This window comes from Dreissena polymorpha, chromosome 5 (assembly GCF_020536995.1).
Source record: "Dreissena polymorpha isolate Duluth1 chromosome 5, UMN_Dpol_1.0, whole genome shotgun sequence".
In the NCBI taxonomy this organism is placed as follows: Eukaryota; Metazoa; Mollusca; class Bivalvia; order Myida; family Dreissenidae; genus Dreissena; species Dreissena polymorpha.
The window spans coordinates 23,283,524-23,303,242 of NC_068359.1; the positions used below are offsets into that span (position 1 = coordinate 23,283,524).

At 36.1% G+C, this 19,719-nt stretch overlaps 1 protein-coding gene across 4 annotated transcripts in view; it reads right to left on the reverse strand.

The window, feature by feature from the left end:
• Positions 1-19,719, reverse strand: part of LOC127881066 (rap1 GTPase-activating protein 1-like) — a 218,588-nt gene that overhangs the window by 181,162 nt on the left and 17,707 nt on the right. For 3 of the 4 annotated variants that reach the window (XM_052428680.1, XM_052428681.1, XM_052428678.1), the window contains exons 3-4: positions 18,519-18,717; positions 12,535-13,108 (exon numbers count right to left, since the gene is read on the reverse strand). In XM_052428680.1, coding sequence (XP_052284640.1) covers positions 12,535-13,108; positions 18,519-18,576 — 632 coding nt within the window. In that variant the 5' untranslated portion in view covers positions 18,577-18,717. Of the gene's footprint in view, positions 1-12,534; positions 13,109-14,729; positions 15,374-18,518; positions 18,718-19,719 lie in introns of those variants that run through there. The other variant, XM_052428679.1, reaches the window with a different exon arrangement.

Sequence of the window (19,719 nt, forward strand, 5' to 3'; positions counted from 1 at the left end):
ATGTCAATAAATATGAGCAGTGCTCTGTGAAATGTGGGTTTAATGCATGAGCGTAAAGTGTTGTCCCAGATTAGCCTGTGCAGTCTGCACAGGCTAATCAGGGGCAACACTTTCTGCCTATACTAAATTTTTGCTAAGAAGAGACTTTCTTTAAATGAAAAATATCATACAAGTGAAGTTTTGTCCCTCTGATTAGCCTGTGTGGACTGCACAGGCTATTCTGGGACAACACTTTACGCACATGCATTAAGCCCCCTTTTCACAGAGCGAGGCTCATTTATTATGTATGAAGTGCAGACAGATGTGGCTGACAGATAACTCAGCCTTTTTATGCACAAGGTGAGGCAGATTCTACCAATCCGAGTGGTTTTGAACAGCAACGGTAAGTGCTGCACAAGTACTCAAGCTGCACAATCAATCTGTTGCTGAATAAACACCCCTGACACCCTCAAGGGACCCAAATCCATTAGCTATAGAGACTTATTTAGATTAAATTACATTATCATTAAACCACAGCTATGTTCACTGAAAAGTGCAAACGCAATTAGTTATAAACACTGATTCATAGCTAGCGAGGGGATTGATTATCTTAGGTGACTTCAGTATAAAAGCTACCTATGAGCAGAGTCATGCAAAAATGGACATGTGAAAGGTGTAGCTCTTGACAATCCTGAACATGTGCTATGATGGCAGTGTATGGCATAAGACCCATTCTGGCATGACCCATTTTAGCATGAACCATTTTTGCAGGTCAACCATGCTATTCAGATGGTTAATGTCTGATATATGTTGCTACCACATATATCTAATTGTATTTCACTATTTACAAAAGTCATTGTGGTGAGCATAATACTGTCACCAAGTAGGTTATTACATGTTATCCAAATCATCAATCATAGTGCTGTTTTTGACAAGGCCTAGCTAGGACATAATAATTGTCATTTCTTGGTTGATATTAACAAATTAAGTGCTCACATTTTGTATTTGTATTTGTCAAATGTTGCACTTATATAATATGAGCTGAGCAAAAAGTGATTGTTTGACCAGATGGTTCAAATCTTGTTCCCAGACACAAGTATGTATTAACTATATTTCCAATGTCATTTTTAATCTCACCTGAGCACAACGTGCTTATGGTGAGCTTTTGTGATCGCCTTTTGTCCGTCGTCAGTCGTCCGTCGTGCGGCGTCAACATTTTGCCGTGTGAACACTCTAGAGGCCACATTCATTGTCCAATATTCATGAAACTTGGTCAGAACATTTGTCCCATTGATACCTCAACTGAGTTCAAAACTGGGTCATGCTGGGTCAAAAACTAGGTCACTAGGTCAAAAAAAAGAAAATCCTTGTGAACACTGTAGAAGTCACATTTGATGACCAATCTTCATGTAACTTTGTCAAAATGTTTTATCTAAATGATATGTATGTTGAGTTCAAAAATGGTTCCGGTCCGTTGCAAAACATGGCCACCTGAGGGGCCGTGCCAGTATTCCTTATATTGCTATAGAGAAACCTTGTGAACACTCTAGAAGTCACAATGTTTGCCCAATCATCATGAAACTTGGTCAAAACATTGGTTTCATTGATATCTCGGACAAGTTCGAAAATGGTCCAGATCGGTGAAAAACATGGCCCCCAGGGGGCGGGGCAGTTTTCTCTATATTTCCTTATATGGCTTTAGTAAAACCTTGTTAACACTCTAGAGGCCACATTTATTTTCCCATCGTCATGAAACTTGCTCAGAAGATTTGTCCCAATGATATCTTGGATGAGTTAAAAAATGGTAACCTTTGCTTGAAAAACATGGCTGCCAAGGGGTGGGGCATTTTTCCATAAATGGCTATATATGGCTATAGTTAAATCTTGTTAACACTCTAGAGGCCACATCTATTGTCCAATCTTCATGAAATTTGGTCAGAAGATTCATCCCAATAATATCTTGGACGAGTTCGAAAATGATGCCGGTTGGTTGAAAAACATGGCCGCCAGGGGACGGGTCATTTTTCCTTATATGGCTATAGTAAAACCTTGTTAACACTCTATAGAGGCCACATTTATAGTCCGATCTTCATTGTCATGGTCAGAAGATTTGTCCCAATGATATCTTGGATGAGTTCGAAAATGGTTTTGGTGGCTTTAAAAACATGGCCACCAGGGGGGCGGGGCATTTTTCCTTATATGGCTTTATATGGCTATAGTAAAACCTTGTTAACACTCTAGAGGCTACATTTATTGTCCAATCTTCATGAAATTTGGTCAGAAGATTGGTCTCAATGATATCTTGGATGAGTTTGAAAATAATTATGTTTGCTTGAAAAACATGGCTTCCAAGGGGCGGGGCAGTTTTCCTTACATAGCTATAGTAAAATCTTGTTAACACTCGATCTAGAGGCAACATTTACTGTCAGATCTTCATGAAACTTGGTAGGAAGATTCATCCCGATAATATCTTGGACGAGTTCAAAAATGATGCCGGTTGGTTGAAAAACATTTCTGCCAGGGGTGGGGCATTTTTCCTTATATGGCTATGGTAAAACCTTGTTAACACTCTAGAGGCCACATTTATTTTCCGATCTTCATGAAACTTGGTCAGAAGATTTGTCCCAATAATATCTTGTTATCTCAGGTGAGCGACTTTGGGCCTTTCAGGCCCTCTTGTTTAATTTGGTAATTTCAATGTTGAGCCCTGTGATGTTTACATTATGATTCATGACATTTTTTGCCCTTAAAGTAGAAGCTTGCATAATTCTTCAAGAAAATGGGTTCGACTATAATTTTCTCACTGCATGCAGTACGCTCAGATAATTTTATATATTTTCATATGTTTGAAGAGTAGACTTAATTTGTTACAAAACAATGCAGACAACTTCTGTTGCATCATTTTTAGAAAGTTATTTTTTTGATTCTGCTAAGCTTTAAACCATTATACACTCATTATTTATGTAATGTAATGAGTAATAAACCAATGCCAGTCAACCAACCAGACTGACTTAGATGTAATCTTACAGGGTTTTTTCAGCACTGTCTGCGCCTCCGGAAAACGGAGGCGTACCCAAAGCAAACGGACCCGATCCCAAACCGAAATTTAAAAAAAAATTCCCAATTTCCAAAAAAAAAATTCTTTTTTTTTTTCTTTAAGAAGAAGTGTCTTATGACTTAATGTCCAGCTGATGTGTATCATACCAACAAGCACTGCTGTGGTTGAGCCTGAGGATTCAGCACCATGAACCTGCTGTGCTCCCCATTACGCAGCACATTCACACAAACCAAACTTACTCATCTGATGCTTAAGGTGCATTGAAAGTCTAGATCTGAATGACAAAACATTGGAGGAGCTGTGTGATGCTTTCAAAAACAGAAAGCAGAGAAAAATTATGCTGTAACTTGTGTGACTAACCAGTGTTTGTTTTGGTAAAAAATAAATGCAACAAGTTTTTGACTGTACAGTTCTTATCTCAGAGTGTAACTGTAACTGAAAACAAAACTTGCAGTACTTGAATAAACGTTGAACATGCCCAATATTGCATGTGTTTATATATAGAAGACAAAATAACAAATACAAACAAATTTTTTAATTTGATAAATTCACAATGTTTTCCCAAAATAAGCCGTTTCATCGAAGCAAAAATTCCCAAAATGGACAATTTTGTTGATAAAAAACTCCCAATTTGGTCAGACTCCTTTTCCCAAAATAGGCAGAAAAACCCCTGTCTTAACTACGCGTTATAACGCAACTCTATTCATGAAAGATCTCAAATTCATAAAAAGGAATGGGAATTTCAAGATTCATGGCCCACTGTCTACAATTTTGGTTTTATGCACCAGCATGTATGTACAAGGGATTTTGTAATGGCATTTTTCTTTGTGATAAACAAACATTAATTCATATATGGGGAGACTCTAAAAGTTCACAGAGAAAATGAAGGCAAATACAAAAATGCTTTCATTGCCTTGATTTTGTTGTAGAAAAACATCACCAGGGGAAGCACTTTCCATGTCTCAGAGTGCTGATAACTGTTGTGAAACTGTAGTAGCAATATATCATTGGGAAACATGTAAAGATGTCAAGCTTTACTAACACTTCTAAGTAGGATGTAAGCTTAGCACACTCGACACAACTCTTATTTGAACAAATAGTCAAAGAAACCTATGAAGTCAAAGAAACCTATGATGTATGACGCATTGCAACAGACAAAAACTTTCAATCAACACATTGTCTAATTAAGATTTCCTGACTGATGGGGCCACATCATTCACTCTGCTTTAGAACCTCTCTATAAGCCTGCAGGAAGGGGCTTTATTGGAATCACTTGGTCTGTTTGTTTGTGTGTTGATTTTGTGTATAAAATGTTATGTATATGTAAGGGGAGCACACTAATTCAACATTATTAGAGCAATTAAATTAAGACTTCAACTAATTAAAATATTAAGTTTGTGTTAGTCTTATTATAAGCTTATTGATGATAATTGGAGACTAATGTCTTATCATGGTATATAATCACTTAACATGACTGATATAGGAGCAGTTTGATATCTCTGACATTTATTCTACAACATACTGCATACACACCTGAATACTACATTTCAGAACCACTTTCTGCCAAAAACACAGCTTGATATAGCCTAATGTCGGGTAATTCCGACAGTCGTCATATTTCGACACTTTTCACAATGTTTATCAGACTTGTCTTAAATCATCATCATCCCGTATGATTTTGGTTGTAAAATGTGACGTAGTTGGTGTTGTGACATCACCAGATAACATCTCTCTATCAAACGTCTCGCTGTTTGCATGTAGGTGAGTCATTTAAAATACGTAAATTGTATTACTTAGCGAATTTTTATAGCGTTATGAGCTTCGCTATGGGAGGTTACATAATTGTCAATTACATCCCTTTAGGATTTCGCTGTATTTCTGGTATTTGTACAAGTACTAGTATAAAATTTGTTTCACTTGACATTGTACTTGTGTTTGAATGGCGGCAAGCGTTTTTTAAACAATGATTTGCGGGGTGTCGAAAATTATCCTCCTATTTTATACTGATGGTGGGTAATACCAACATTCCAAATGTTTTCAAGCATTCCCAGCACATATGGAAAGATAGATTCGTTAAATAGAATTACTCGTTAAATGGTTGACGCAGCTTAATGAATATCATATTTAGCTCTCTCTATATTTTGTCAAGCAGATTATATAAAATTAGAGCTATTTAAAGATTTTGAAGGTGATTGATCAATGAAATTGTTGTTTTTTTTACCTAATTATACCGTTAATTGGATCACCTGTGATCACTGCTGATGCTGCGCAACCACTGTAAACACCTGTCTGCGAGGGTCATTCACGCGTTTTAAATGTACATGTACAAAAGAAAATCATATACAACATGTAGATATTATATGTATGTGCACATGTATTCGTACTTAAATATGTACAGTACATAACGTCGGAAACGTACAAATGATCAATACTTTTAACTCTTAATGGCAATGCCAAATATTTTGCAAGATATTTCAACTTTAGTTGAAATTCACAACAAAACTTTTAATGGAAATCAAATGATCTCAATGTTGTACCCGCTACGAAATTTTTATTTACAAATAAATACAGCCACGCCGGTGTTCGCGCGCTTTTTATCAGGACAAAAAATTCATTTATTTAATCTAGAAGTTGTAACCGAAAATAGCTGTACCCGAGGCGTGCAAACCGTGTAAGGTGATTTTCGCATGAAGGAATACAACTGTCTTGATTGGGCGCTTATTTCATCAAATCTTTAAATAGAATCATATGCCGAAAATCATTTGATACTTTCGAAAATTGCGACCGTTTATGTTTTTGACATTCTTTAGCACTCATATCGTCTACATAACCCTCACATAATTTGCTTTAAAAACGGAAATCGGGCGCATATGGGATTATCGCGTAATGGATAAAAATGGGAGAAGTTGCATGTATGCGATAGATACAGTTGAGACATATGTATCGGGGACGTTTTATTGTCACCAATATATTTTAAATACTTATCACATCCTTTCGAGCAGCATGAACATAAAAATAGACTTTATTTATTCATTATCACTTTTAAATGAAAGGGTTCAATTCAATATGTTTATATTCAAATATTTTATTTTAAGCGAACACGATGAACACCGCGGTAGATATTATGGGTCCGTGGTGATTCGTGGTATTCGTCAATGGCAAACGGCCCCCGCGACATATGATCTGAGCTCCCATTGCGGGGTTTATATTGGTAAGCTAACAGTGAGATGAATACCGCGGCGAGTGGTGTTTGTTTAAGAAGACGGTGTCTGTACTTTATATTGAGTCAAGTGGGAGCACAATACGAACTCTAACTGCAATTTATGTATAATTCTCTGATTTGCAATTAACACTAGTTTAGTATAATCCTATTTATTTAAGCTCCATAGCATTGAAAGCCTACAACTTATTGAGACACGCTCCTGATCGCTAGGCCGACACCACATCCACTAAACCACCGCAACCTAATTAACACTAGACATTAAAGAGATTGTGAAATTCTATTAATTGAGAGATACAATGTAAATAACTGATAAAAACAATTGTTGAAAATTAATACAAGTGGCGAAATTAGCCGCTTACTGTCGAAATAAGCTGCTTACTGTCGAAATTACACTCCACCGCATTTAGTTAAATCGCTTGAAGTTTTGAGTTATGCCGGCAACTATAAAAACGTTCGTTAGCAAATATCAACAAGTCAAAACGGTGTTTGATCACTTGGAGGGTCATTTCGACACATCAGGACTAATTCAAATTTTACTATTAAGGTGTCAAAATTACCCGACTTTGCTCTACTGTATTACTAGCAATTTGTATGCCAAAATTACAAGGTTACTAGCAGTCTATGTCTGTTACCATGACACATTTGTTTCTGCAGGATCAGCTGGGTTTCAAGTATAGACTTAAGCTTGTCATTATGACTGAGTCAAACTATGCAAACTTGGCGGTCAGTGAATAATGTGTACCGTATGTTTTAAGACCAATATTCCAACAAAAACCTGAACAATATGTTTTAAAGAGTAAATCATATAAGTCTTAACATATTTTCTAAAGATATATGAGCACTCTCTAAAATTGATAGGTGAAGTTTATCTGGTCTGTTAAAATGAACGCAGGGCGTTTATGGAAAGGGAGGGGGAATTTTATCCAAGGCCCTCATTCACCAAACAATCTCAGACTTTAGCCTCAGAATAAAGAATATTCTTTAATTTGAAATATCCAGTAATTCCATTTATATTGAGTCATCATTCATCTCAAATAAGATATTTCTTTATTTAAGACATTTTGTTACAGGCATAAGCAATTAAAGAAGTGTTCTTTCTTGGATCTATCTGTATTCTATTCATTGTAAAGTCTCAGAGGAGCTCTCATGACACAACCTTTTGGTAACAAAGAAAGCTGCAATTAATATAGTTACCAAGAATCCAACACAATAACAGACCATTCTGTCTTAATCTTCCCCAACCCCACATTTCTGCTGTTTGTCTACCTATCAAAATACAGCACCGGAATCAGTCCACCAGGTGTCTCTGAGTTGTTGGAAGTGACAGCAAATATGCACTGAGATAGCATCACTGCATGTGTAGTACCTTGTTCCAGGTAGCTGTAATAACCAGGTTTTGACCTTTATTTGCCTTTGTCAACAGCCTATATAATGTTGGGCAATTTCTCTGCCAGGAGGCCCTAATTAATAAATTCTTAATTTTGATTATAAAATAGACAATCAAAGATAATAGGGATGCAGAATTGAGTTTTTCTATAGTGTTCACAGTATGTTGGGTGTAAAGCTATGACTGTACAGTGTATTGAAATATTGAGCAGATGCAATTGTTCCACACTCAAATCACCATATCAACAGACTTTCAGCCTTTCCCTTTATACAAGCTAAAGCCTTCATACTTAGAGGATTTGTTCATGCGTGTACATTTAACAATTTCTGTCATATTGCTTTATGTACACAAATATATTTAATATAATGTCATTATTGCTGTTCCTCTTAGTTCCCAACATCTGAACAGCCTGCCAGTAACTTAATACTCGCAGGCTGTTCTGGTTTTATGCCGTTTGCACATAGCCATTTTCACTTTGCTTCTGAGTGGGAAAGGATTAAGTGCTTGGTTTAAAGCTTCTTTTGAAGTGGTTCTCAGTCTACTAAACATGTCCGATGGTTTTGCGTTACAACTTGCCCTTTCCAGTCAAACTTCACTCAAACTTACAGCGAGTTTGAATGTTGCATGCTCAGTTTTGCATTAGAAAGATGTAGATCTTTGTGAACTCTTGGCAAGATTGTACAGATCATTGGAAAAGTGGGCTTTATGCATGTACAGTGCACCAGATTACCCTTTGTAGGCCCAAATGCCCAAACAAAACAAACCCACTGTGAAGTCGAGGTGGAAGTGACAAGCATATATAAGAAGCACTAGAGATAGCATCAATTGGCCCAGATACCATCACCAGGATATAGGGTAGCCGACTCCAGCACCAATTATTAGCTCACTCAGTTTTCTGACAGGAATCTCACAGTTTGCCACCGAAACTAGTAACTGCTACCAAGGACTTAGCCAAGCTGAAAGAGTACCTAATTAATGTGGGCTTTAAGAGTATCATGTGCTCAATGAAATGTGCTCAATGGAATAATGCAAATTTCGTTACATTGGAATTGAAATTATTACCATAGACATACTTAACTTAAAACTGAGAAATATTACTTGGCCTATGAAAATATTCAAATTTAGGTAATGTCTTGCAACTTATGATTTTTATAAATGACTCTTTTAGTACACCATTCCAAGCCTATAAATATACAAATGATCACATTCACCTTATAGGAAATGATGATACATCAATATGCAACATAAAATATGGGTATACAACAGTATTCAAATGCTATGCCCCTGCTGAGTATATGCCATAACAGAGCAATATGAGTAAATAACATAGTCTCATCAAGCATCAATCTGTTAGGTGAGCGTGGCAACCTGGCAATTCTCTGTAAAAAATAGTGAGCCCAATAAATCACTGAGCAAAGCATTTGCTTCTTCAGCAATATTATCCCATAGTCTCTATCATGCTTCTTTATGAACTGAAGAGAAGTGATATTTCATGTTTGACCCAGGGGCGCCCCAGGGTTGGTAATGGGGCCATGCATAGTTGAGATTGACCGTATTGTCATAAGAGAAGTTCAGTATCAACTAGAAGTGAATCGGTGTAGAAATAAAGAAGTTTTGTATGGCAATTTTGGATGGGTGTGGCCTATGTGGGCGGGGCACCCTAGGGCTGGTAATGGGGCTATGCATAGTTGAGATTGACCGTATTGTCATAAGAATAGTTCAGTATCAATTAGAAGTAATTCGGTGTAGAAATGAAGAAATTCTAGTAAAAGGCAATTTTGGGTGGCTGTGGTCTATGTGGGCGGGGCCCCCCAGGGTTGGTAATGGGGCCATGCATAGTTGAGATTTACCGTATTGTCATAAAAGAGGTTCAGTATCAATTTGTAGAAAATCGGTGCAGAAATGAAGAAGTTAATGTAAAATAGCATAAAAAATGAGTGAAAATCTCTGACCCAGCCCCGCCCCAACCCCCATAACTTTTGACCCAGGGGTCAGATCAAAATTCCAAATAGTGCAGGGTCGCACATATGCTCATAGCTACCATGTGTGTAAGTTTCAATGTTCTAGTGCTTATAGTGTAGGAGGAGATAGTAGCCAGGATGGACAGACAGACGGACGGACAGACGGACGGCGGAGATAACCACAATATCACCAGTTTATTCAAAAAGCGTGGGAATAATAACAGTTCAAATTTAAAAGAATAATCAGAACAAACGAAACATTCAATAATATTCTGTCTAAAGAAATAAAACCAGTGAAATAAGAGAGGTAACTCAAAACAGGTTCAGTTCAAGCAACCCGTAATTATCTCTCATGGCATATCATTGAAAAGGAAACTGGCAAAACAGCTTTTTGGCCCTATAGGGCCTTATGCTGAATATCTAAGGTTACACAGACATTACTGGAGCCCATTTCCTGATAAAACATTTACTGGGCTGTATTGAGAAACCTCATTGGAATTTTACAGTTTTATTTACACTCACTTTATTATATGAGCTCTGTGAAAATGGAGTTAAATGCATGTGCATAAAGTGTTGTCCCAGAGTAGCCTGTGCAGTCCACAGTCAAGGATGACACTGTCCATCTAAACCAGATTTTCGCTAAGAAGGGACTATCTTTAAACGAAAAATACCATAATTGCGGAATGTGTCTTCCCTGATCAACCTTAGCTGACTGCACAGGCTAATCTGAGACAACACTAACCACTCATACATTAAGTACAGTTTTCCCAGAACGAAATGATACTGCAATAATACTACTGGGACTTGATAAATACATCATAATGCCTCATTTTACTTGTCCAGGGAAACTTTGTAAATACCCATCCATGTTTAGTTATCCCCACGCTTTTTGAAAAGCGTGGGGATATTGTGGTTATCTCCGCCGACTGTGTGTCTGTCTGTCTGTCTGTCTGTCCGTCCTGGCCACTATCTCCTCCTACACTATAAGCACTAGAACCTTGAAACTTACAGACATGGTAGCTATGAGCATATGTGCGACCCTGCACTTTTTGGAATTTTGATCTGACCCCTTGGTCAAAAGTTTTGGGGGTTGGGGTGGCGCCGGGTCAGAGGTTTTCACTCATTTTTTTTTGTTATTTTATATTTCTTCATTTCTACACCGATTTACTTCAAATTGATACTGAACATCTCTTATGACAACACGGTCAATCTCAACTATGCATGGCCCCATTACCAACCCTGGGGCATGCCCGCCCACATAGGCCACGCCCACCAAAAATTGCCTTTTACCATAACTTCTTCATTTCTACACTGATTTACTTCAAATTGATAATGAACATCTCTTATGACAATATTGTCAATCTCAACTATGCAGGGCCCAATTACCAACCCTGGGGCGCCCCCTGGGTCAAACATGTGGCGTGGGGATACGCGTCCGCCTCTGCCACGCAATTTCTAGTTTTAAATGGTATGATGTGATGTTAGAACATATTAACAGAAAATATTTATTTCTGAAAGTATGGGACTAGGCTACAGACAATTCTGTTGAAGCCAATAATAGGGACGCCCTTACTAAAATATTAAAACTTAGTTTAAACCTATTTATTTTAGCTCAATTGCATCGAAAGCCTGATGCTTATTGAAATGCTCTCGAGTCCGTTTCCTGGGCCTAGAACCAGTACTTGGTGTCTATGGGGGAGATCTAAAGAACGCTCCCACAGTGGGGATCGAACCTGTGACCCCCCGGTCGCTAGACGGTCACCATATCCATTACACCACGGCGACCTTAAAACTTAATGTTGATAAAGCTTAATGTGCATAATTATACAATCTGCACATTTGCTAGGTTGGTTACTTAACATAGAAGATGTTTGTTTGGTATAATAAAATAAATATAAAATACATTTTTCAGGGTATAGTTTATTATTGCCCCTTCAAAGACATCAGTCTCTTTTTTAAGTGCTAAAATTCATGACTGCTTAAGCCTTTCAATAAAAAATAAAAAAATAAGCAGTTTCCATCTGATTCCATTAACACACTTACTCTGTCCATACATGCCTGAATTCAGGTCCAAATTGGGACATTTCATAAATTGCATGGACATCAAACCAAAAAGTGGGACTGTCCTGCTAGGACACCCTAGACCATCAAACATTCACCTTTACTTAAGTCAGCAGTCAGTATATTAGTTACTTACAAAAACTATTAATTCCTAGCCAATATTGACAATAAAGAATTTAAAGAATTTTATCAACGCTTACGTTCTCCATTTTCCATAAGTGATATGCGCACTATGCATATCACTCCATATAGTGAAATGTGGAGAATCCCCTTATGCCTCGATTTGATATCCAATCAGGACATGCGTGTTTTCCATTAAAGGTGTAAACCGTGTAACACTATGTGCGGGCATCAAGCACCGTTCTTATTTAACAATCATCAATTAACTCTGAATTTAGATGGGTGCAATATGTACAAACTTTTTTCTGATATCAGTCGAAAACAAAAGTAACTTTAAGTGGAACATCAATGTTTATCAGTCAGCATTGAATTTGTTTGATATACAAAATTGGCTTTATGACAGATTGTTTAACCCAATAAGGTATGATACACAGGGTAATATTATCTTTTCCCTGATTGGGCCATGACTATGTCATTCAAAAAATAAACCGTTATCTACAAATTTGCAAAATTTGGCGAAAAAAATTCCCGTTTGGCAACAATTTTGTCTTCATAAAAAACCATAAAACAGCTAAAATGTAAAGAATTTCTATGTTCTGATGTATTCATTCCCATAGCAAGCATAGTCGCTGGTTTTATAAAACATCTCCTTATGGAAAGAATAAAATGATTGAGTGGCCACTTTCAAAGAAGATGGAGAATAATCCTACAAAATATTTTCAAAATCTTCAAAACTTCTACTTACATGGAACATTTGAAGCACTGGCCGTGGAAATGCCTGCGCTTCCCACCCTTTCCTGTTACTGAGATCCGGTTGTCTTCCTTCAGAGGAAACCCACACACCTGGCACATCTCAATGTTAATAGGTTCAGATTTTCTAGAACTGCGTAAGATCACCGATTTCCTGAGAGAAGAGGGCGAAAGCTTTTCACTTATCGTCTTCCGACCCATTGTCGGCGACATGCTTTTGTACCGATGCAGTAAAGGAATCTTCCTTTCCGTTTTCCTGTTCACGTCAGGAGAGTTATTCAGCGACTGGGTGTCGAGCTTCAAATTAATCCGCTTAGCAACCATCGGCGATTCTGGTTCGACAAAACGATGCTCATACACTGGTGGGGAACTCGGTGACGGTACCATGTTACAGCGCTGATGGGACAGAGGAGAAACAAGATGTTCAAGATTACCAGGCGAAGTGACGGGCCTTGCTGGTCGTGGTCGCTGCTTGTTTCGCATCTCCACCATTGAAGAATCTTGATACAGAAAATCATTATGGCTTGTTTCTTCTGGGAAACCGCCATGGTCAGGAAAGTACATATCATCTGAAACGAAAATCAAAAACTGTGTAAAAACTTGCAAATTCTTTTATAGGCAATCGTGGGGAATGTAAATGTGTGCTTATAATAAGCCATGTAAGGATTTTACAGAATTTTTGTCAAAGAGGCATCTTTCCCATTCCACGCTATTAACAAAGGAGGTTGATATGAATGCCCTTCATTCATCCATCAATGTTTCTTTCCATCTGCGCTTACTGTCCGACCAATCCTTAGTCTGTTCAGATATTTTTTCGGTCCGCTCCATTTGGCCTACACTCTTTAAAGAATTTTCATGCAACTTTGCTTAAAATGTTAATCTCAGTTTGAATGATGTGCAACAGGCTTTTGTCAATCACAAAGCTCAAGGTCAATGTCACACTTGAAGGTCAAATATTCTAGCCTCTATTCCATGTCAGCTCCATGTCTTAAAAGCCTTAACAACCTAAGTCATTGAGACATTTTGTGCAGATGGCATGAGTCTGAACGTTCCCTAAAGGTCAAGGTCACACTTGAAAGGTCAAATGCAGGAGATATAGCTGTCCCTTGGACTCTCTCGTTCTATTTTTGAAAAGAGATAGATTTTGCTTGAAAATTAGGATACACTTTTATATATTACTGAAATCCATCCGAGTTGCATTTCATGTCATGTTCTGCGTTTGTTGTTGTTTTAAAGTCATTGTGCATACTTATAAACATGCAAATGTATCTCAAGCAAAAGCTCTTCCTTGCGTATATGCATTGTAAATTAATGTTTATTTTTAAGTAGAAATTGTTTCTTTTTTTAATAATATTGCTAATAATTTGTATACCTGTATAAGTTATTTGTAAATTTTTTACATATAAAATTATGAGTTAAGGACTCGCCAAGATAATGCTAAGGGCATAACAATATTTTGCATTCTTCGAAATTTGTTTACAAAAGATATTTACTGATTAATTTGATTATTCATCACATTTAATTGAAATACACATTCAAAATATTATACAAACTTCAAATAATACAAATTAAAAAGTAGCTAAGAAAATAAATTGCTGATCCACACAGTCATTTTTAAGATAGAACTAAACAAGTGATGTGTTTGTCAGAAATACAATGCCCCCAACTGCGTGGCTTTGATTTAAATATTTTTGTTTTTGATTATATCCCTTTTAAAAATATTACTTCCCTTGTAAAAATGATCTGTAAGGGCCAAATGATAAATATAAATGATCTCCCTTTAAAGCTTGTTACTTCCCTTGGATTTGTTTTTTTACTTTTGACCTTGCAGGATGACCTTGACCTTTCACCACTCAAAATATGCAGCTCCATTAGGTACACATGCATGCCAAATATCAAGGTGCAATCTTCAATATTGCAAAAGTTATGGCCAATGTTAAAGTTTTCGGACGGACGGCTGACGGACGGATGGACGGACTGACAGACAGAGAGTTCAACTGCTATATGCCACCCTACCCTACCGGGGGCATAAAAATAATGCAAAAACATACACAATGGATAAAGTGGCAAACACACACCTTACAAAACATATAATTCCTAAACAAATAGTGGTAAAACTGTAAACAGTACAGTAAATTAATGCATTTATTCAAGGATTGGACATTTTTACTATTAAAAATCTTATTATACCATCATATTCCATCCGCATCATCATGAATGCTGAAAGTGCTGACAATCTGCTTCTAATATTCCAAGTAAAGAACAGCTTTCCTAGGAATTATCTTAATGTCAAGCACAGTGCTTATTCAACTTCCAATTGTACAGTTTCGCTTTCATTAATTTAGGCAACATTAAATGTTCATTGATAGTTATTCCCAAAAAGAAACATAAAGCAATACAAAAAATACAGTTACAAGAGAATTCACACTTCAGTATCTTTAATATATTTAACCAATCCTATTTTGATGTTGTTTTTGACATCCTTGTAACCACTACTTAATGTTCTCAAAAAATACTTTTATCTACTTGCTCTTAAGTGGCTTATTATTATAAATGAAATGCATTTAGATCTCCTGTTGTTGTTTTAGCTCTTTTTTGTTCAACAGTTTGGATTCAACAATATATAATGAAGAATCACTACAGTTGACAACAATGTATATATCATGTTGAACCACTCAATAAATGAGTCGCTCATTTGTACGAGGAAGTTACAACTATATAATCCCACACTTGGCCTGTTGGCCCTTTATATAAATCACTTATGTTGGACTGTTATACTCAAAGCAATTATCTTCCTGTTGAAATACTGTCAATGAATGGAACAAATCCCTTAGGCCAAGCAAAATAAATTGTATGGTTTGGGTAACCCGACCCTACCTACGATTTTGGTCCTGACCCTACTTTTTTTTGTCTTGTATAAAAAAAATGAGCATTATTCATTTTGTTATCCGAAACACGATTCCAAATTTTAATGCTAATGCTACATTAACATATTCTAGCGTCAGATAAACAGTGCTTTATCCTTTGTCTCAATAAAAAGCGCATGAATATTATGCAGACATGTAGAACGTTGCATGGCAAGTGAGGGTGAATTTGTGTTGTATAAAAAACATGAACATCACGTCAGGCAATTTACGCGTGTTCTGTGAAAAAAAATGCCCAGATTGGACATTATTTCATCACATCTTTAAATAGTAACAAATGCCAAAATTTACTTGATACTTAACAAAAATGGAGAATGTTTGTGTTTCTTGAAATTCTCGATCACATTTATTTAAAAAAATTACCAGATTTTGCTTTAAAACAGGAATATACGGGATAATTGGGTAATCATAGAGTAGTGACGAGAAAAGTAATAAGTATGAAGTAATAGATAGAAAGTATGGTTGATACGGGTGTATTAAGAAATCTATTGAGAGGGGATTATGCGTTTCTATGCGGGAAAGGGTAAAAACAATTTTTTTAAATGTTATCAATGACTTTATTGCTGTTTTTTCTTGAAGAGTCATTAATATGAATAAACAGGATCTGACATATGCTCTGTTTGCGCTGCCATTTGCCAGGTGGATTGATGATTCAATAACTGAATGAAGATATGTCTTAGAGGTTAGTATCATGGAATTATGGGCATTTTCTAAAACAAAAAGACAATGTATGGTTAACAAAATATATTAAAACACTATAGCCATTGCAAAAGCATGCAAGCCATAGCAAAGACCAAAAAAACCAACCTACCTACCCTACATAATGTTTTTCAGCCGTTACCCAAACCATACAATTTATTTTAGCATAAATAAATATTTAAAATAATTCAATATTTATGCATGTATAAGTGACTTTCTACAATGCAGATGCTAAAAGAAATATATATTATGTGTGTATTTAAAAAAAAACTCTAAAATTTATAGAATTTTAATGTACTCATAAAATACTTTCATTTAATGTAAGTCTGAAATGACACTATACACATGTCCAGGGGTTTTGTCTATACAGGTCTTAAATGACTCCAACTCCCAATGCACTTTTAAATGATTCCCTATGTTCTATTAAATGACTCCTTATGCACTTTTATATGATTCCCAATACACTTCTAAATGACTCCCAATGTTCTATTAAATCACTCCCAATTAACTATTTAATGACTCCCGATGCACTATTAAATGACTCCCAATGAACTATTGAATGACTCCCAATGCACTATAAAATGACTCCCAATGCAATTTTAAATGACTCCCAGAGCACTATTCAATGACTCCCAGTGCACTATTCAATGACTCCCAATGCACCATTAAATGACTCCCAATACATTATTCAATGACTCCCAATCCACTATTAAATGAATCCCAATTTACTATAAAATGACTCCCAATGCACAATTAAATGACTCCCAATGCACTATTAAATGACTCCCAATGCAATACTAAATGACTCCCAATTCACTATTTAATGACTCCCAATTCACTATTTAATGATCCCAATGCACTTTTAAATGACCCCCAAAGCACTTTTAAATGACTCCCAAAGCACGATTAAATGACTCCCAATGCACCATTAAATGACTCTAAATGCAATATTAAATGACTCTAAATGCACTATTAAATGACTGCTTATTTACTTTTAAATGACTTTGGTGCACTTGTAAATGACTCCCAATGCACCATTAAATGACTCCCAGTGCACTATTAAATGACTCCCAATGCATCATTAAGTGACTAAATGCACTATTAAATGACTCCTAATTAACTTTGAAATGACTCCCAGTGCACTTATAAATGACTCCAAATGCACCATTAAATGACTCCCAATGCACCATTAAATGACTCTAAATGCACTATTTAATGACTCCCAATTCACTTTTAAATGACTCCCAATGAACTATTAAATGACGTTTTATGCTTTGTTAGTGTATCAAATGACTTTCCATGCACTTTCAAATGACTTTCTATGCACTATCAAATTACTTTCTATGTGCTATCAAATGACCTTTAATGTACCATCAAATTACTTCCTATGCTTTATCAAATGACTTTCTATGCACTATCAAATGTCTTTCTATATACTTTTGAATTTCTTTCTATGAAATCTTAGCAACTTTCTATGTTCGATCAAATCACAGTATAATTATGCACTCTTAAATGAATTTCTATGCAATAACAAATGACAGAATATGCATGCATGAATGATTTTCTATGCACTCTAAAATGATTGCAATGCGTTCGTAGATGGTAGAAGACTTTCTATGGTTTCTATTATGACTTTGTTTCTCTCTCCATGTTAAAATTTTTGTATTTGTATACAGTCATGTCATATATTTCTGAACACTGTACAAAACCACTCTTTCCCTAAAGACATGTGAAAAAACAACAAGGAAAGTAGGTTAGGACTAAAAACAAAGACGGAAGTTAACAACTATTCAAAGCAGCACCATTGTCCCTCTAAAGGAACTGCACACTCAAAAACACTTGAGTGGATGTGATAGAAGTCATTGAAGGTGCTTCATACTTCACACCCTTGAGTTGAGAACAGACAAGAGTGTTCTTAAGTATTATACAGACGGCTGCTGTTTTACTTCCTAAGAGTGTTTTTGTCAATCTTTGAAGAAATGACATACTTCAAATACTTTTTGTCTTTAACAACTTAACAAATGCAGTAAACTCTAGTATATTTGTCCAATATAATTATTTTTTATGACTGGTTTTGTCAATATTTCAAAATAATTACATAATTCACTTATTTTATGTCTGTTCACACTTACAACATGAATGATGTTAAATGAATACAGCATTTAACAAACATTTGTAGGATGTTTCCAACTAATTGTAAAACATCATTTTTTGTGTATAGTCTACTACTTTGATATACATAGTGTTAAAAAAATAGTGCCTAAATAAAAATTACTGATTTTAATATAGCAATACAGCTAAATAAAAAGCTACATTCAATACCATGTGTTATACAAAAGGCATTTGTCTTACTAACCGCTATTGTGCATCCAATTTTTCCGTTGTTGAGGAAATCCATTCAGCAGATCCGCCATTCTGTGTTGCTGCAACGGAACTTGATCCACTTTGGGGTCAAGGTCATAAATGCCATTCAAGGTCAAACCAAGGTCAAGGTCAGTTATTGGGTGGAAGCTATGATGGTAATATGGAAAAGCTGGTATGTGCTGGAAATTGCTCTGAAAAGAAATATCAACAGAAGATGAATATCATGGAATTTGTTCCTTTTTCAGGTCATTTATAGGCTTACCTTATGAAAGAAATGCAGCATATGATATATATTTGCTGAACAATTAAAACAGAAAAAAGTCATATTTTTTACTCAGTCTACATCATTTGTAGCTCAGTCTATATTATTTGTCGCTAGGTGGGCTTATTCAATCAGCAGAGTTCTGGACTCAATATCAAAGGATCATGGGTAAGATTTCCACTCTCATCAAAAAGATTGTGGATAGTTAAAGAAAGGTTCATTCTACAGATATTGTCCATCAAGTAGGTCCATGGTCATTTACTGACATTAGAATGTGGTTGGTAAAACCAGTTTAACCAGAAAAAACAAGAAACAGTCGGAGACGGGTGATGCTCCCCAAAGGTTTTTTTTATCACAATATTGCACTATATATTCAGATAAAAGGAAACGTCTTGAGGGCACAGTAGTTCGGGGGACAATAATTTTTTTTTAGAAAATTTCAAAGGGCCATAACTCTGTGAAAAATCATCCGACCAGAACCCGCTGACAATATGCACATCTCCTCTTGATAGTGAAGCTTCCCATAAAGTTTCATTGAATTCCGGTCATTAGTTGCTGAGAAATAGCCCGGACAAAAATTGTGCATGGAAGGAAAGACAGACACACACACGGACAGACGAAGCGGCGACTATATGCATCCCCCATAATAAATTTTGGGGGAGCATAAAAAGTAAGACGGTCACCTGACCGCTGCATTATTGCTGACATACTGCTGAATATGGTGAAAATCTAAAGAAAACAAACAAACAAACAAAAATTGCAAACAAATAGTCTATAAGACATTTAAATTTATCAGTTATAATATGTCAAGAGTTGATTGTAAAACACTTCTGCCCCCTTGTATTTAAAAGCAATTATGAGATAAGTTAGTACATTTTGATTGAAAAATATTGGAAACAAGACTATTGTCAAGCAATATGGTCCTCTACAG